The sequence below is a fragment of the Halyomorpha halys genome, unplaced genomic scaffold (genome assembly GCF_000696795.3).
Source record: "Halyomorpha halys isolate HHAL.00 unplaced genomic scaffold, Hhal_1.1 Scaffold174.1, whole genome shotgun sequence".
NCBI classification, from domain to species: domain Eukaryota; kingdom Metazoa; phylum Arthropoda; class Insecta; order Hemiptera; family Pentatomidae; genus Halyomorpha; species Halyomorpha halys.
The window spans coordinates 526735-547858 of record NW_027107482.1 but is presented as its reverse complement, the minus strand read 5'-3'; the positions used below and the strand labels follow the sequence as shown (position 1 = coordinate 547858).

Below are 21124 nucleotides of genomic sequence, written 5' to 3'. Positions count from 1 at the left end.
ACTAACGATTCATTTACAACAACCTCCAACGCACCCTAGCGTGACAGACTCCCCACTTACCACTTCCGATGACCAAATACATTTCTGTAGTTCCAGTTACAATGAGTCGTTTACACGATGTTAAGTTAATGCTTCTCTGCACTGCTTGTCTAATGGTATTTAAAATGATTTTATAGCACTCCTGTCCTTATAGGTAGTTTTATATATTAGAAATATTTATATTTTTTGTTACATTTATTTTAATTTTATATTGTATACAGTTCGTTGGAAGGCTATAATAAATTAAGAGGCAAATACATTTTGCATGAAACTTTGAGGTTATTTGAATTTCATTCTTACACATATTTTAGATTTATAATAATAATAAAGGCCTAACACACCCGATACCACCTTCCTGTGATGCCCCTCCAAACTCAATTCTACTAAATCAGTTTTAACGCAATCCTCCCATCTTCGTTTCGGTCTATCCCTTACGCTTCGGTTCAGTGTTAATTAACATTTTAGAGATCCGATCGTTACTAAGCCCTACAGCCTTACACGCCCATCTTAAATACCGCAATGTTATAACTTGAATTATATTTACCGGGTTTAGGTCCCTTAATTCAGCGTTATGTGTTATTCTAAATTCTTCCGTTAATACTTTATTTTGACAACCATATCAATTGTTAAGTTAATGATTATTATTATTATTCATTGTTTATTATATTAAATACCCAACTAAGCTGGTTACAATAATAATATAATATAATCCTAGAGCAATAAAAATTGATGAAGTTAGAATAGAGTTATTAATTAAGGATCAAAGGATTAATGGTTCATGTGAACAATAATTAAACCATGGTAAATGAAAGGGCAGGGAATACCTCTATTCATATTTACAAATAAAAATAATTTAAATTAAATCCTTTTTTTCTTTTTATAAGGTACTAGCAAACCCGACAATGTTTCTCTAAGGCTAGATTTAAAAGTGTATATTGATTGAATATAATTATACAATATATTAATGATTTAATTAATTGTTTATTATATCTAATAAGTTTATAGTAGTTAATAACATTACATAATAAAAATAGAAATAACTTAACACGACTCAATAAATCTAGACCAAACTTGGCAGTGGTTTAGGTCTCTATAGACTATAAATAAAGTAATATTTTATTTTCGAAAACCTTAAAGCGCTGTTCATCACTTAGTATAAGAGGCCACGCATCCTTAAGGGACAGTGGGAAGGATAATAGTTTTGTAAATTCTAATTTTTAAGTTTTTTGATAGAACATTCAAACTAAACCTGTGGGAATAGTAAGCAACAATCCTCGGGACACCAAAACTTAAAAAATGTCTGAGACATTGCTTCCGACGATTAAAGAGTACGTATATTTACTTTTACACACTTGCCAGGATTTCTGACAACCACTTCATACAAAAAATAAGATACTACGACAAAACATTACTAAAAAGATACACCCACAAACAGACCAAACGTATATTGCTAAACAAGACTTGAAACTTAAATTTTATATATAAAATTTGTTTATTGTGTATATTTTATTTTTTAGCAAATTGTATTAACTGTTCATATAAATCCCACCAAATCACATTTACCCTTCATCGTAAATCTCCGTCTTGCCCCACAGTATCTTTTAATAATACCCCACTTATTCCTGTCGAACATATCCGTTATTTAGGACTAAATCTGGACAAACGACTGACATGGAATCCTCATACAAGAAACAGGAAACTGCTCGTCGATTCCGACTATTACAACATTTACTAGACAAACGGTCCAAACTTCCAATCCATTACAAAAGACTGATCTACATGACTATTATAAGACCTATCTGGACATACGGAGTTGAGCAATGGGGCTCGAATCCAATCCATACAGTCAAAAATCCTTCGTAAAATCCTTAATGCTCTTTAGTTTGTCAAAAATCAAATCATCCATCAGGACCTCAATGTCCCCTATGTTGCCGATTTGGCCAGAACCAGATACCAATCCTTTCATAATAAACTTCCCAACCACCCAAACCAACTCGTTTCTAGCCTGGCTTCTCCTTCATTACCTAATAATCCTCCCAGGCGTCTGAAAAGAAGATGGCCTCGTGATCTTCTCCTTTAGAAATGTTTTGGAGTTCTATCAATGGGTAGATTCTCCACATGTTTTTATCATGTCATAATATTACTTACAGCTAATTTACTTGATGTGTATATATGTATACAGTTGTAAATAACAATAAATAAATTATAAAAAAGGTTTCGGATTGTTTTTTTTTTTTGTGTTTTCATGCCGTTTTTCAATTTCAGGCTCTTTTTAAATATTGCCGGATTTAACTATCTTAAAGTTTCCTCTTCCCGTACATTCGTTGGTTGTTCGGAACAAATTATTTTGTTTTCACTAGTGTCATTATGATTATTTCCAATTGTCTTAATTGAAACTTAATAATTATATAATTCTATTTTATAATATAAGCGTGGAACTTAAATGGTGGTGTAATAGTTCATAGTGTAATAGCATGGTTGCCTCGCACTGAATAGAAGGAGAATTTTTAAAAATTCTTATTTAAGCCCTGTCCGACAATTTCAATGGGAATAAGATTATATTAAATTTGATGTTTAAAAAACACATAATTTAACTTTTTTTAAATTTTTAATTGTTATTCTTCCGAAATCGGGTGAAAAGAAGGTGGTTAAAGATACGGGATTTGAAGGTTGGAAGAGTATTAGAACAAAGAATGAAGAATGAAGGAGGGAACAGAATTCCTTAGGGAAGAAAATCGGATAAGGGAACATCTGCTAAAGGTTCAATGGACAGTGGGTTGAACATATAAATTGCGGGAATATATTGAGGATATGAATTGAAGGATATCAGAAATTTACGATGGACGGCAGGATTGGATAACTTGGTAAAGGAAGGATCTAAGGAAATATTGACGAAGGAAGAAGGGGGTACAGCCACTTCACTCTTTATATCGGGTGACATCGAAGATGAAGCGTACAAATGTCCAATCAACCGTTTTAATTTTGCTTCATGTTGATCCCCAGGGACACCCCCGTAATCGGTACACAAAAACTGAAAGTGGGGAAATATTAAGGAAATAACCAGGAGCCTATGGGTTTTAAAAGGTAGTAGGTAACCAAGGTAATTTAACGCTTTAGGGTGGAGAAGGTACGACGGGAAATATCGGATAATTGGTTTTTGCAGGAGTAAGTTTGGTCTTGGGTGGATTTAATTGGATTGGATTGTTGTTTAGGAATAAGATTGGAATATCAGGAACATTTTTCAGGAGGTGATTGAATCCTGTTAGATTGCCTTAGTAAGTGAAAATAAACATATACCATGGTCCATTATCTTCTATAACCCCAAAGTTTTCAACAATAATATATCATGATTATTCTAATAATAAATGAAATTAGACCTTTTATTCACTTTTAATTTTTCAATATCAATGGATATGACTTATTATTCAAAATAGCAATGCTATATCCTATCCTAAATAGAAAATCAAAATCAAAACCTGAAACAACTGTTCTTATTTTTAAACACAATTCTGATGTACGGCTGTGAAGTCTGGGAGCGGCATCCTTTACTAAAAGGAAAAAACTGCAATCTTTTTCAAAATAAAGTCCTAAGAATTGCAGTGAATGCTCCTTGGTTTGTAAGAAATAACCAATTGCATCTGGAATTACAAATGAAATGAATAGAGGATAACATTAAGATACGGTTTATAAAGTTTCACTCCCAAGTTTCCGACAGTTAAAGGAGCAGTGACCTACAACCTGGGAAACCCAACCTCAACCCGAAGACTGAAGCCCAGACTGCTGCAGAACATTCTGTTATAAATTATATATTTCTTAATACTATTATTTATATTTCTTCTATTTTATTTATTTATTTTTTCTCTTCGTCCTTTTTTAAAATTAACTTGTTTTTTTCTTTACCCATTAGAGGGCAATTGTTTGTTTTGTTAGGTTTACGAATGTCGTAGTATTTGTTATTAACTTTACTTTTATCTTTTATTAAGCATTATTATTTTTATCTTTTTTTCTTTAATTATAACTTTTAAAATTTTTTGAGGTTAATCACTTCCATTTTTTGAATGAATTATTTATTATTTATTCATGATATTGTACAACGTTTTCGGACCACTGTCCCATATAAAAACCTATAACAATAATAAAACTAACATAACACCAATCTTCATCCTTATATATTTTAATTTATACAATAATAATCACCTCATGATTTCATATGGGAAATCATGTCAACCATTTGTCCATCTTTACTTCTCTCTGGCACAGCTATCACTCTACATTTCTTACTACCTCTTTGGACCTTATCTCATGTCCAGTGTGCTGTTTGGTTACCTCCCTGTTTGTTATAAGTCCTGTTTTGTATTTAATATGAACTTAGTGATTTTTTTATTTTTTACACAAACCTGTTTATTTCATCAGATTTTTATGTTTTTATTTTAAGTCTATTTATAATATCTGCGTAATGTGTATATGGGACAGTGGTCCCGAAACGTTGTACAATAGCATGAATAAATAATAAATAATTCATTCAAAAAATGGAAGTGATTAACTTCAAAAAATTTTAAAAGAATTGACTCACCAGACTTCCTAGAGAGATAGTCCAGATTTAATTATAACGTTGTCTATAGTCAGAGGTGTCTTTTCTATGAGACTATACACCCCTTAATACATTGTTTTAAAAAGAAATGTAACTGTTATACCAACCATGTAAAGCCTACCAAACCAATCTGATATTAAATCAATAAAATTAAAAAAAATTATTCATTATAATAATTTTAGGCAGTTGCTCATGGAGGAGTGGTCGTTGACGAATGTACCTCGTTTCAAGAAAAACCTGTAAGTATTCATAAGGTTTATGTGTATACATTTGCTTATATCGCTGGTTGAGAGTTATATTGTAAATTTAACGAAACTATAAACTAACTGAAAGTATGGTATCTTTTCTTGTATTTTTTCTTTTTGTTCTGTTTACTAGATGCTATTATTTTAAAATTGTTTTCAAGATGTTTGACAAAAATGAGATGAGCCACAATAAGCTTAATTTGTGACTTTCCGCACTCTAAAGGCAAGATGTAAAAATGAAAATTCGCCATTTGTGTACATGAAAAAGGAATAAATTTCAGTGTTGTTTAGTTGTCTTTAATCGAAAATAGATAGTTTATCACTAGGTACAGGATTTTTATGTTTTCATATATTTTTATCTGACCATGATATCTTCGATTCCTAACTAACTATGTTTCAAGACATTTCTTGCCAAAAAAAGCCATTTTTAGTTCACATATTTTTAAATATTTGGCCTTTTATACAAATTGTTACATATTTTGTTTTAAATCACATATTTTTAGATATTTTGTCCCGAATCATGTATTTCCTTAAATTATTCGTTCAGTTGTAAATACATTTTTCGCAACAACTATGTAAAATTCATGAGAACGCAAGAAACTTAAAGGTGAAATTTATCATTTATCATAAATAGTGCGTAAAAATTCTATATTTTCATCTTTGAACACAAATTAAAAGCAGTGGCAATAATAAATTTTTACACAGAATTACATCGAGAATTTCTCAGAATCATTTAAAAAGAGCAAGTCTTATTCCTGTGGCATTTTCCTATAATTTGTTTGTTTACTCCTCAATCAATTTCTCTGTTTCCCCCCTTCCCATAGTCCTTTCTCATCTTAGTCTTCTTTCATTCCCCTAGTTTAATTACAATTACTAATTAATATCTTGTTATTGAACAGCTATGTTTTCTCTAAGTACATTTTTTCTTCATATTTTATCATGATTTCTTTAAAATATTATTCATACAATACATAATTATGTAACTTTTTTTAAGTTATAAAATTACTAATTAATTAGTAATTTATATTGTTGAATAATACATAATTTATAAATACATATTTTTTTAAATATTTGACAATTTATTAGCACATATTTATGCACATATTTCAGATTTTTTAGCACATAGAAATCCTATCCCTATTTATCACTATGATTCTCAGCAGTGATATGTCTCTTGTTGAATTATTTTAATTTTTTTTTTAACTCTTTAGTAACTAATCTTTACAATTTTCGATCAAGCCTCCATTATGCTGCCGGTATGGCGATGGAAATAATGACAACGATAAAGAAGAAGAAATGGAAAGGAATATGAAATTGTGCTTGAATGAATATATGGGAGATCTCTCTCGAAGTAAGCAATTTTAAATTTAACAGTTTCTCATATTTATTGTTTTTATACCACATTCATGTAGAATTTCTTATTATACATGTTTACCAGACCTAACCTCTACAATTTTAGAAATTTATAAGTTATGTTGAATAACAGAGGAGTTGACAGGGACTTCGCAGTAAATCCTCTCAGGCTAGAAAACTCCACTCATTAAACTATTCTTTTACCATCTTGCAGGAACGAATACTACTCTCTATAAGGTAGTAAATTCAAGTTTAAATTTAATTTCCTGTCGAACAGATCCGTTACCTTGGACTACATCTGGTCAAACGACTGACATGAAATCCTCATACAAGACTGAGAATACAGGAAACTGCACGTCGATTCCGACTATTACAGCACTTACTAGACAAACGGTCTTAACTCCCAACTAATTAAAAAAAAAAACTCATTTATGTGACTGTTATAAAGCCTATCTGGACATACGAAGTTGAGCTTTGGGGCTCCACTAAGCCTTCGAATTCCTCTCGTACTCAATCATTGCAATCCAAAATCCTCAATGCTCCTTACTTTGCCCCAGCGATCGGACAGTATAGACACATCGGTGTAGACAGTGTAGAGGATGGGACCGATAATACTACCTTGAGGAACACCATCCATCGGAGAGCAGAGAGATGAATAGGAACTTTTGTGGTTTACTTTAAATAATCAATTAGTGAGGTGCGCAGTATGGGAGTCGTGGCCAAAAAAAAAAAAAAAAATTAGTGAGGTTTTTAAGGAAAATTAGGATTTTTCTAAAGCAGTTGCGAGTGCCAGACTCGAATTTAAGTTTGTTCTACATCTGTAAAGACTCCCGCGCAAGAAATTCTTCCCTTCAATTAAGTCGAGACCATATTCATCTCAAAATAATCAATTTTTGAAATCTAACTCAAAAAGTTTGTAAATTTAAATTTATATGGTATTTTAAGCAAGTATTCCACAGTGAATACTTGCTTAAAATACCATATAAATTGAACATCGTTAAATTTATATGGTATTTTTTAAAAATAAATAATTTAATTTCTCAACACATTTTATTTTTCTTATAAGTCCGACATTTCGGCCAATCCTCAGGGACAATCTACTACAAAACAGCTTTTATTACATGTATCATTCTCAAACATTTCAAAATACTTAACATTATTATTTACAATTTATCTTACCTTAATACAATTTTGAAATTATATGATTTAAAAACTCTAACTCTATTTTGCCGAGGTCAAAACAACAATTTCTATGAAACATTAAAACATTAGGTAAAATATATGTTTTTGTTAATAAGTATATCCCACATATGTTTAATTACCTAATTAGTCAATATTCACATTAAAACCAAAATTGAAATCATTTATCACAGTCACTGTTTGTTAAAACTTTATCACAACAATGCATGTAACCTTCCTCCACTCAGTTCAAGCATTAAAATTATTTATTATAACTACACTTTTGTCAATTTTCCTCTTTATTTCATTAATAAAATTCCTATCAATTAGTTAAATTATTTATTTTAAAAAAATTTACCAGTCTCAAGAAAGTGTTTAAGATTATAAATTTTATATCGTATGTTCAAGGGAATACCTCGGCTGATGAAAGAACTTTTTTATTGTTGAAAATTTGGTTTTCCAAACAATAATAATTATGTATAGTGCTTCTAAGATACGTTTGCATGTGAGTAAAATTTCCTGTCGAACAGAACCGTTATCTGGGACTACATCTGGACAAACGACTGAAATACAATTCTTGTATAAGGATTGTTACAACACTTCATAGGCTGTCTAAAATTCCAACCAGTTACAAAAGACTCATTTATCTGATAATAATAAGGCCTATCTGGACATACTGAGTTGAGCTTTGGGGCTCCACTAAACCATCAATTTTCTCTCGTATCCAATCCTTACAGTCCAAATCAATGCTCTTTACTTTTTCACAAATTTAGTCATCCATGAGGACTTCAGTGTTGTTGAACATGTTTGGTGGACATGAATAAAATGTTTTAAACTGTGTTACGGTTATATAACATAAAACGTTCTTGAGTTGTACTGTAGTGATAACAAAGAATTGAACTTTTTTTTTTTTTAATATTTATTAATTGCTATTTACAACTGCACATTATAATACATTTAGTAAATCTGATCTAAGTTAAATTGGAGTGTTACAGGAGTGTAGAGAAACTACCCATTCGTAGCACTCTAATGACATTTTACATTGGCTGGTCTCGTGGCCATCTTCTTTTCGGGGTTTGAGTGGTTAGAGAGTTTATAACGGAAGGAGGTATATCTGGTTCTGGCTAGATCGGTTACATAGGGAACATTAAGGTCTTTATGTATGACTTTATTTGTGACAAAGTAAGGAGCATTGAGGATTTTACGAAGGATTTTGGATTGTAAGGATTGAAGGAGAGGAATTCGAAGGTTTAGTGGAGCCCCAAAGCTCAACTCCATATGTCCAGATTGGCCTTATTACAGTCATGTAGATCAGTCTTTTGTAATGTGTTGGAAATTTAGACCGTTTGTCTAGTAGGTGTAATAGTCGAAATCGATGTGCAGGTGTGAGGATTCCAGGTTAATCGCTTGTCCAAATGTAGTCCAAGGTAGCGGTTCTGTTCGACAGGGGTAAGAGTAACATCGTTAAATGAAACTGTAGAGCAGTCAGTAGGTTTACGACGAAGGGTAAGGTGATTTGATGGGATTTGTTGGAATTTATCTTAATCCTCCAATTACGACACCAATCTTCGAGGGCTGTGATAAGGGTTTGGAGATTTCGGGATACAATTAATGGGAATTGAACTTAAAAAAAAAAAAAAAAGGCTTGGCAACTACTATCAGCCAAACAAAGAAAGTAATGGATAGTGAACTACAATCGATATATTCACAGTTTGCCACAGAGGAACTTGTATACAACAAAAAAAATTTATATCACACTTCAACAAATGTTCCATATGTTTCTGATTTGTCAAAATGGAATTCCATGATAAACTTCCTAACCAGCCCAACCAACTTGTTTCTAACCTGGCTTCTCCTTCATTACCTGATAAGTTTCCTAGACATCAGAAAAGATCTTCCCCTATAGCAATGTTATAGGAGTTCTCTCAGTGGGTACATTCTCCACACTTCTGTATCATGACATCATAATACCAACACCAAATTTATTTGTATATATTTTAGTACAGTTGTAGATATCAATAAATTAATAAGCTTTCTAAAAATAGATGTTACAAAAAAAGCGGTTTCAATTTTCATGAATATGATCATAATAATACATCAATTATGTGTGAGTGGTTATTGTTATGGTAACAGACTACTAACTCGGATTCGAATCCGGCTGTGGCACATAATAATTGTCTGTTACCTGTGGCCGTTGATTCAGCCCTTTGGGTTAGAGACCCCCCGGGGTACACTCACCCTCATAAAGTGGGTATCCTTAATTGGGTAAAAAATTGACAATCAAGCGTTATCTGAACAAATCACCTCCTTGTACAGCGGTTGGTATTTACCCCCGACCCTCCATGGATCGTGGGTACAGGTTTAATTTAATACGTCATTAATAAAATATAATAAAATTTCTTAAATTCTATTTAAACTTTCTAGTTATAAATTTATCAGTTTTATTACTAAAAGAACTCAAAACATTTTTCAGCTTCCAGAGGAGAAGAAAGGATTTCATTGATGGAAGTAGGTATATAAGATCATGATTATTAATTTAATATGTATCTGTTTTAGAATAGTATATATATGAGTGATAAAAATAAATTGAAAAATTGGTAAAGCTAATTTTATAAAGACTGGGCGTCAATTAATATGTTCGTTGTTGGTATCTTTTGCTATATAAGATTGTTATACAAGTTTGTATAACAAATCAAGTCTGATTTGTTTTTAGGGACTTAAATTCGTATTTAGGTGTTTCTAACCATGAATATAGACATTTTGGATGATAGAAGATCGATGGAAGGAAGATTTCCCGGGTGCGGTCAAATAAAAACTCAATCAACGTTTAGTCCCACTTTTCAGGGTTTCATCAGGGCTAAACAAGATACAAACACTTAAACAATGTAACATGAATAAGAAAATTAAATGAAAAATTGGGTGTACAATGAAACGTAAAAACTAAATAAGAATAATAAAACTTTATATAGAATTAATGGAAACAGAAATAATAACAGATAAAAAGAAGAAATATAAATTAAAGTACAAACTAAGAAATTGCAAAAAAATGGGGAATAAAAATAAAATCAACGTACCACGTTTTCAAAAAAAACAAAAAACTTCTCTTTATCATATTATATTTATTGTTTTCATTCGTTTAATTTCATTTCTTTTGTGTACTCTATCCGTGTGTATTTATATATATATATATTTTTAAATATAATTTATTTTCACCCTATTATGTATATTATCATTTAATGGTTGCCTATTTTTAATATTTTCTTTAATCTTCTATGATGTTTACCTTAAAATTATTTTCAAATAATTCAAGTAACTGGCTTAAAATCCACATCGATATCCTTTAAATATTATACCTTCATACAAAAACTATGTGGTTTAGTGCCCGCTTTACATTCACTTACAACCCTACTTTGAGTCAAAATTAATCCTATCTGGTTTCAGTAGAGATATTTTTATATTATTCACTATGACAATATAGTACAAGAGCCGGGAAGAAAAAAGGGCAGTTATTTCACCTCTATTTTGGTTACCTTTAATGAAAACTATGTATAATTACTAGTCAAAATTGAGGAGTCTGCCATATAGATAGGGTAAATAAAAAAAATGGCGGCTGTTTAAAAAAGTTAAAAAAATTTCATTAGGAGCTCTATACCTTTAAAATTACCAACAACACTAGAAAATCTAAAAGCACATTATTTAAAGAAGAATAAATTTGCTGAAATGTTAGACCTTATAGAACTATTTACGTTCAATAGTTCATGAGATATATCTTTTTTAAAAACAACATTTCAAATAAATGTATTGAAAGATAAATAGTTATTGAATTTATTTTGATAAATCTATATCTCAAAAACCATCCGACGTAAAGATTTCTATTAGCTCTTGTTTACATTGGGACCGTGTCTTATTTCAGGTACTCCGTGTGTATGATGAATTTTTATTTAAAATTAGTGTAGAGAAGGGGGGTTGAATGAAATGTGAGACCTTCTGCTTATTAATAAACATGAATATATTTTCAAACCAGAAAAGACGGGAACACGTTCGATCACTTCTATAGTAACACTCACTTTCAAATGCCATTTTGGTTTCCCAAACTACCACGTTAGCGCTAATGATGATTGTTCCCAATAACTCCACCTAACCCTAACACAAAATTTTTTAAAATTATTTCCAGAAAAAACAATTATACCGTGGCCAAAAAAAGGCATACAAACTTTTGTAAGCTTAAATTATTTTTAAAAGATACCATCAGCGAACAAAAACAATTAAACTTCGCTTTGTGTGAAAGTTTAATTGATATTATTTTATTTTTTAATTCTTTCATAAATTATTTATTTTTTTTTCAGTGTGTTGGTGAATGTGTATTCAATTATTCAAAATTATTGGTAAGTATTGATATTTTAAAATATACTGTTCAGTTGTTCACAGTAAAATTAATTTGAACTCAAGTACTTATTTCCTAATTCTTTAACTAATTCCATTTATAATTTGTGCCATCATTGGGTTTCAAAAATATAAATGAACTTGTGGGTATAGCAAGGTTAACTAATTGTGATTCTACTTGCTTCAAGAAGTTTGTCGGGGGGTGCGGTCAGCAAAGAACAACATAAATAAACAAAACCATATTTATTTATTTTATGCCGACGTTTCGACCTAAGTTTCAGGTCTTCATCAGGGCTATAGAACAAAAGAGATAACAACAACATTTAAAGTAACATACAATTGAAAAGGAATAGTATACAAACAAATTTAGAATTATACAAAATATTGAATTAAATCATAAATGATAAAAAATTGAAAATTAAATTGAAAACAGTGACAGATGAAATATAATATCATGTAGGTAAGAAGATACGTATCATATAAGATATGCAAGTAGTGTCCAACAAATTGAAAAATTGAATAAATAAATGGAATCTGGTTGTTCTTTGCTGACCGCACCCCCCGACAAACTACTTGAAGCATTAATCTACGGTCAACTATCTACACCTCATTGTGATCTAGTTTATTAAACATTGATGTTAGTTATAAATGGCATGATACAGACATGTGGATAGTATAACCATTGATAGAACTCCAATAACATTTCTTAAGGAGAAGATCTCGAAGCCGTCTTCTTTTTAAAACGCCTAGGAGGATTATCAAGTAAATTAGAAGAAGCCAGGTTAGAAACAAGTGGGTTTGAGTCGTCGAGAAGTTTATCATGGAAGGATTGGTATCTGGTTTTGGCCAGATATAGCAACATATGCAACATTGCTGTCCTCATAAATGACTTAATATGAGACAAAGTAAGAGAAATCAAGGATTTTAAGAAGAGTTGTAAGGATTGAATATGAAAGGAATTCGATAGTATAGTTGAACCCTAAAGGTCAATTCTGTAAGTCCAGATTGCCTTTTTAGCCGATTCACGGTAAAGACTGGAATTTCAGCCTTGTATGATAGTATAAGAAAGAGCCCAAGAGGAGAAAAAAGGCAGTTATTTCAACCCAATTTTCGATTACTTAATTAAAAACTATGTAATCTAGTCAAAATTGATGAGTCTGCTATGCATAGATAGGGGGAATCAAAAATAACGTTTTAAAACGTTAAAAATAATTAATTTTTATTCGGAGCTATATTTTTTTAGAGCTACCAACAACAATAGAACATCTAAGAGAGCATCATTTAAAGTAGATTAAATTTTCTAAATTGTAAGTCCTAATAGAGCTATTTACGTTCTATAGTTTTCGAGATATAGCTTTTTAAAAAGCAACATTTCATAAAAATGTATTGAACGTACTGAAAGATTGGTAGTTATTGAATTTATCTCAAAAACCATTTGACGCACAGGTGTCTATTAGCTCTCAAATAAAAGGTAGTTAAGATGGCTATAAAGTAGTTTATGACGTTAATTTTCATAGGAGTAATAGTTTTCATAACATCTGCTAAAATAAATTGATTTATAGTTGTTCTGAAAAATTTTCATTTGCGAAATTTATATTCATGCGTGAATATCATAAAAACTACTGAGATAAGTGTCATAAACTACTGTATAGTAAGTTTAATTTACTTTGTGTTGAGTGTTGGCCGACATATGTGCGTCTTATGGGTATAGAAATAAGGTCTTATAATGAATTGGAAGTTTTGACCATTTATGTATAGAAAGTACTGTAGTAGTTGGAATTGACGTGCAGTTTCCTGACTTTTCAGTATTGTAAGAGATTCTATGTCATTCGCTTGTTCAGATGGAGTCCCAGGTTACAGACTTGTTCGACGAAACTATCAAATTCACATAGTTCGTAAAATTCTCAATGCTCCTGCTTAAGGTTCCATATGTAACCGATCTAGTCCGAACCAGATATCAATCCTTTCATAATAAACTCCTTAACTATCTAGACCCACTTGTATCTAACTTCTTGTCAGACAGGTCTCCAAGACGTTTGAAAAGACGATGGCCTATAGTGTTGAATACCTAGATAGTGTATCTTGAAAATCTAATGAAGAAATGTTATTGGAGACCCTAACCTAACCAATGATTGATGGACAAAAATTAACTATAGTTGAAACTTTTTTTTATTTTATTTATTTATTGATATTTACAACTGTATAAAAAAATACAGCCAGTAAATTTGATCATAATGACATAATGATATGATACAGGATGTAGAGAAACTACCCAGTAGTAGAACTCTAAAAACAGTTTATAATATAAGGTCACGAGGCCATCTTCTTTTCAGGCACCTCGCAGGATTGCCAGAAATGGAAGAGGAAGCAAGGTTAGAAACGAGTGGGTTTGGGTTAGTTGAAACTAATTGCTTAAATTGCCATGGATACGATATTTGTTTATCAATGGTTCATTCATGAATAAGGGTCGTATCCATGGCAACCTTAGCTATTAGATTTTACTACAGCTAATTTTTGCCCTACTGTGATTGTAACACAACTAATATCATTTTTACTGAAAGTATTTTTTTGCAATACAGTTGTAGATTTCATTAAATAAATTGATTATATTTTAGACACCTGATTTGAAACTGAACAAAGACGTCATAATGGATATGGACGATATTGTTGACGAAGATCCTAAATGGAAAGCTATCGACGAAGCAGCGATAAATACTTGCTTTGATAAAATAGGTAAGAACGTGGACAAATATACTGAATATCAAAACAAGTCTGAACAATGTCTCTTACAACTACTAGTACAAGAGCCGGAAAGAAAAAAAGGCAGTTATCTCACCCCAATTTTTGATTACTTTAATGAAAACTATGTATAATTAATAGTCTAAATTGACGAGTCTGCCAAGTATAGGTAGAGAGAATAAAAAAACGGAGGCTGTTTCAAAACCTTAAAAAAACACTAATTTTTTATAATAACTGTTTATAAAAACTAGTTTATAAAAACTACCAACAACACTAGAAAATCTAAAAGAACATTATTTAACGAAGAGTAAATTTGCTGAAATATTAGCCCTGAAAGAGCTATTTACGTCCAATAGTTCTCGAGATATAGCTTTTTAAAAAGCAACATTTTTTAAAAATCTACTGAAAGATTAGTAGTTAGTTAACTTATTTTCAGAAATCTATATCTCAGGAACTATGTAATGTACAGATGCCTTTTAGCACTCAAATTAAAGCTAGTTTCATGGACTATAAATAAGTTTATAACCTTTACCTTCGTAGGAATAGTAGTTTTCATGATATTTGCTAAAATAACTTGATTTATAGTTGTTCGTATAAAATGTTGGATTTTTGAAAAAATGTATCTCTAAATCCATAAGACGCACATGTGTCTGCCCAACACTCAAAATAAAGTAAATTTAACTTACTATAAAGTAGTTTATGACACTTATCTTCGTAGGGGTCGTAGTTTTTATGATATTCACATATGAATAAATATTTGGGAAATAAAAATTTGTCCCAAGAACTTTAAATCAATTTATATTAGCAAATATAATGAAAACTATTACTCCTACGAAGATAAACATAATTGACTACTTTATAGCTCATTAAACTAGCTTTAATTTGAGCTTTAATAGACATCTATACGACAAATGGTTTTTGAGATATAAATTTTTCAAAATAAATTCACTAACTACTGATCTTTTAGTACGTCCCATACAACATTTATATGAAATGTTGCTTTTTAAAATTCTATATCTCGAAAACTATTTAACGTAAATAACATTATTAGGGCTAATATTTTAGAAAATTTACTCTTCCCAAAATGACGTTCTCTTAGGTTTTCTTGTGTTCCTACTTTTTAAGATATAGAGCTCCGAATGAAACATTAATTCTTTTATCGCTTTGAAACAGGCGCCATTTTTTATTCCCCCTATAAATTTGCTTGTAATATTAGCCCTAAAAGAGCTATTTACGTCCAATAGTTCTCGAGATATAGCTTTTAAAAAGCAAAACTCTACTGAAAGATTAATAGTTAGTTAATTTATTTTGAAAAATCTATATTTCAGGAACTTTGTGACGTACAGATGTCTATTAGCACTCAAATTAAAGCTAGTTTAATGTACTATAAATCATAATATATAATATAATAATAATAACTATAATATCAAACAACTATAAATCAATTTATTTTAGTAAATATCATGAAAACTACTATTCCTACGAAGGTAAAGGTCATAAACTTCCTTATAGTCCGTTAAACTAGATTTAATTTGATTGCTAATAGACATCTGTACGTCACATAGTTCCTGAGATATAGATTTTTCAAAATAAATTCACTAAGTACTGATCTTTCAGTACGTCCCATACAACATTTTTCTGAAACGTTACCAATTTAAAAAGCTATATCTCGAAAAATATTTAACGTAAACAACTCTATTAGGGGTTTTATTTTAGCAGATTTACTATTATTTAAATGACGTTCTCTTAAGTTTTCTCGTGTTGTTCCTACTTTTTAAGATATGGAGTTACAAATGAATTTTGTTTTTTTATCGCTTTGAAACAGCCACTATTTTTTATTCTCCCTACCTACACTTGGCAGACTCATCAATTTTTGATATTATTTACACATAGTTTTCATTAAAGTAATCTAAAATTGGGGTGAGATAACTCCTTCTCTTGGGCTCTTGTGCTATCAGAGGAGGCAACCAAGTCCAAAGGGCTAAATATATAAACTTCCTGAAGGATGTTGACCTGAATATTCAGGACTTATAGCTTAAAAATGTATTTACTTTATTTCCAGATGCCGAGATAAGCGACTCAGCGAAATGTAAAAGTGGTTCTTACCAACTCGTCAGGTGTATGGTTAGGGAGAGATTTTTCGTGAGTATCTTCTTATTTTAAATAAATATTATATAATAGTGGTATTTATTTACAATATTAAAATCACCAACAACACTAGACAACTTAAGGAAACATACTTTAAAGAAGACAATTTTCTAAATTGCAAGCTCTAATAGAGCTATTTAGTTTCCGTATATATTCCGTACGTCTTATTAGTACAAGAGCCCAAGAGGAGAAAAAAGGCAGTTATCTCACCCTAATTTTTTATTACTTTAATGAAAGCTATGTATAATTAATAGTCAAAATTTGTGAGTCTGCCAAGTATAGGTAGGGGGAATAAAAAATGGCGGCTGTTTCAAAGCGATAAAAAAATTAATGTTTCATTCGGAGCTCTATATCTAAAAAAGAAGGAACACAAGAAAACCTAAGAGAACGTCATTTAGAGAAGAGCAAATTTGCTAAAATATCAGCTCTAATATAGTTATTTACGTTAAATAGTTTTCGACAAATAGCTTTTTAAAAAGCAACATTTCATAAAAATGTTGTATGGGACGTACAAAAAGATCAGTAGTTTGTGAATTTATTTTGAAAAATTTATATCTCAAAAACCATTTGACGTATAGATGTCTATTAAAGCTCAAATTAAAGCTAGTTTAATGAGCTATAAAGTAGTTAATTATGTTTATCTTCGTAGGAGTAATAGTTTTCATTATATTTGCTAATATAAATTGATTTAAAGTTCTTGGGACAAATTTTTATTTCCCAAATTTTTATTCATATGTGAATATCATAAAAACTATTACCCCTACGAAGATAAGTGTCATAAGATACTTTATAGTAAGATAAATTACCTTTATTTTGAGTGTTGACAGACATATGTGCGTCTTATGGATCTAGAGATATATTTTTTCAAAAATCCAACATTTTATACGAACAACTATAAATTAACATTTTGTGAGTTTATTTTGTCAAATATTATAAAAACTACTTCTACAAAGATATACATTATTAACTATTTTATAGTTAATTTAACTAGCTTTAATTTGAGTGCTGGCAGACATCTGTACGTCCAATGGCTTCAGAAATGAAGTTTTTCATAAATCAAACTTATTGTCCGAACAACTATAAATCAAGTTATTTTAGCAAATATCATGAAAACTACTATTCCTACGAAGGTAAAGATCATAAACTTATTTATAGTCCATGAAACTAGCTTTAATTTGAGTGCTAAAAGGCATCTGTACATTACATAGTTCCTGAGATATAGATTTCTGAAAATAAGTTAACTGACTACTAATCTTTCAGTAGATTTTTAAGAAATGTTGCTTTTTAAAAAGCTTTATCTCGAGAACTATTGGACGTAAATAGCTCTTTTAGGGCTCATATTTCAGCAACTTCACTCTTCTTTAAATAATGTTCTTTTATATTTTCTAGTTTTGTTGGTAGTTTTTAAGATATAAATGAAGAATTAATGTTTTGAACACCCGCACCTTCATATTCCCCCTACCTATATTTGGCAGACTCAACAGTTTTGACTAATAATTATACTTAGTTTTCATTAAAGTAATCAAAAATTGGAGTGAAGTAAATGAGTTTTTTTTACCCACCGGTCTTCTCGACTATATTAGAAGTAATGTTGGAAGTACTAACTAAATGACCACTTAACCACTTTTCAATTACGAGGTCTCCACTGTTCTTTATTTTTCAGAAATTGTCTCCTTTACAGTAGGGATGGGATATCGAAAGAAAAATATCGATATCAATATCGATATCGGATAGCAATATCGATATCGATATTATATCGGACCTAAAATATCGATATCGAAAATTTAACAAATTAAAGTAATAATAATTATAAAATGATACCATAGCAAGATATTGGAAGACTTATTTTATGTCATACCTTATCAAAGTACATAAGAAACTCTTAATAACTATGAAAAAAAGCAACACCACAACAACCATATCAAAAACATAAAAAATATTAACTAAAATATAATTGTTTTATTGAAGAAAATTTAAAAATTGAATATCGATATTATTAAATATATCGAAATGGAAATTAAATTATTGAATTCAAATATCGATATTTCACTTTAAATTTGTCTAGTACTTTTAAACAAAATATCGATATTTCAATAAAATAATATTAGAATACTGTTTCAATTATCGATATAGATATTATTAACATTATCAAAGATCGAATGAATTTTATATTATTGTAACAATATATCGATCTTTTGATAAAATAATATCGGAATATTGTTGCTAACGTTAGAAATAAAAAAATGAATCGAAATGAATATGACATTATCAATATTAAATATCAAAATACTAACATTTTCTTTAGCAAATATTGATATTTGGATTAAATTATATCGGAATATGAATATATGACCTTATACATTTTTAGACATTTCTTTTATATCTCTCTACTATTAAGGTGCGACTTTTTTTTTTTTATAATCGAAGGGAAATATCGGTATTCCGATATTGTCGGTTACTGGATATCGATATCAAAATATCGGATATCGGAGACAAAATATCGATATCACGTCCCTACTTTACAGCCTTCGTCTAAAGAGCCACGAGAAGGGAATATTTTTGGGTTTCGAAAGGTCGAGTCTCCTGAAACTGAATATAAACTATTTATTATTAATTATTTTTTATATTCCATTTTAATTAAATCTCTGCTGTGTGACTGGGTTAAAAAAGAAAATTTAATTAACAAGCAATTAAAATAAAATGTACATATTTCTTATATACAATATATTTCTTTTATTGGTAGATTATTGATTGATCGTGTGTATAGATGAATGGAATATGGTCCGGGTGCGGTAAAAAAAAACTCAAATTGTAGATAATTATACTATTTTATTGAGCCAACGTTTCGGGCTTCGTCAGGGCTAAAAAAGATACAAACACATAGTTAGAAAAGGAAAAAAAGAGAAAAAACATAAGTGTAAAATAATAGGGGTATAAAATGTAAAAAAGTAAGATATAATAAGAAAAATTAAAGGTTGTAACCTTTAATTTTTCTTATATTTTATGGGTATAAAATGTAAAAAAGTAAGATATAATAAGAAAAATTAAAAGTTGTAAATTGTAAATGAAAAGGGTAATAGAAACAGATAGAAAAGAGAAGAAAAATTAAAGAAAATACAAATAAAGAGATGTAAAAAGAAAAAAAAAAAAACACAAATCAAATGATGAGACAGAATGCACCATTATGTATACCAATATAATGCAATATACCAAATACCTTTATTTTTGACTGCCGTCAAAACAGGTATGCATTCTGTCTCATCATTTGATTTGTGTTTTTTTTTCTTTTTACATCTCTTTATTTGTATTTTCTTTAATATTTCTTCTCTTATATATCTGTTACTATTACCCTTTTCATTTACAATTTACAACCTTTAATTTTTCTTATTATATTTTACTTTTTTACATTTTATACCCCTGTTATTTTACACTTATGTTTTTTTTCTTTTTGTAACTATGTGTTTGTATCTTTTTTAGCCCTGACGAAGCCCTGCAACGTGGGGCGAAACGTTGGCTCAATAAAATAGTATAATTATCTACTATTTGAGTTTTTTTTTACCGCACCCTGCCATATTATTTCTTTTATGTTTCTAGAATTGTCTACTTAAATACTATAGTATAATGTCTTTCTTTATACTAACCTACTTTTAATGTCAGAATCTGTTTTATGATAAAGTGTCTTTTCCTATATTTACTTTCTTCACAACTTTTTTTTTTTCAGAACTGTCCAAATGATGCGTGGACGGAAAGTAAGTCCATTGTACAAATTACCCTGTAAAATATTTTTTTTCGTTTTACATAAACTTTATTTCTAATTTATAGGTGACGAGTGCCGAGAATACAAGATGGTTGTTCAACGGTGTACAGGTTTAATTCCCGAACTGTATGAATAATGGTTAAAGATTATTTTTTTCTTTTCCCTATGTATTTTTCTTTAAAAAAAAAAAAAAATAAATTTATTAATGTTACAAATGACTTATTTATTTGAAGTAAATTATTTTTACCTAAAATTTTTTTTTTGGATCTCCTTTCTGGTCATTTCTGAAATAAGGGAAGGGGTTGATAACCCTATCTAGAGGTAATCAACCTATTCTATTCATGGTGGGGGATCAAGTCCACCCCAAAACAAAGCTAGATTCGAACCGGCACTGCTAGCAGTTCTCAGGTTGCTAAGACCTGTACTTCAACCATCTGAGCTACGGACCCTAATTTTACCTAATCGTAACCGATCTGAATTTTATTGTAACTACTCATAATTATTTATTTTTTCCCCTATAAGAAGGTGTCGAACGGTTTGTAAACCTCCCCTTCATAAAGCTTTTTTTCATTTCTGACAATATATTTTTTTTTATTGTAATTTATATGTATGTAAATATATTTCATAAAGAGATAATAATAAATTTGCTTAAATGATACATTTTACTTATTTTTAATAGTTTATTAAACA

At 29.9% G+C, this 21124-nt stretch overlaps 1 protein-coding gene across 2 annotated transcripts; it reads left to right on the top strand.

Annotated features, from left to right (window-relative positions):
- On the top strand, positions 1–20649 carry LOC106679065 (uncharacterized). 2 transcript variants are annotated; one of them, XM_067045840.1, is made up of 10 exons: positions 1–155; positions 4813–4869; positions 6115–6226; positions 9881–9915; positions 11754–11792; positions 14124–14162; positions 14406–14523; positions 16592–16671; positions 20399–20426; positions 20500–20649. In XM_067045840.1, the coding sequence occupies exons 1-10, from the start codon at positions 69–71 to the stop codon at positions 20568–20570; spliced, it is 666 nt and encodes a 221-aa protein (XP_066901941.1). In that variant the 5' UTR covers positions 1–68; the 3' UTR covers positions 20571–20649. The 2 variants fall into 2 exon arrangements, with proteins under 2 accessions (XP_066901941.1, XP_014273486.3); XM_014418000.3 differs by lacking the exon at positions 14124–14162 and having other exon boundaries at positions 2–155.
- The last annotated feature ends 475 nt before the right edge of the window (positions 20650–21124 follow it).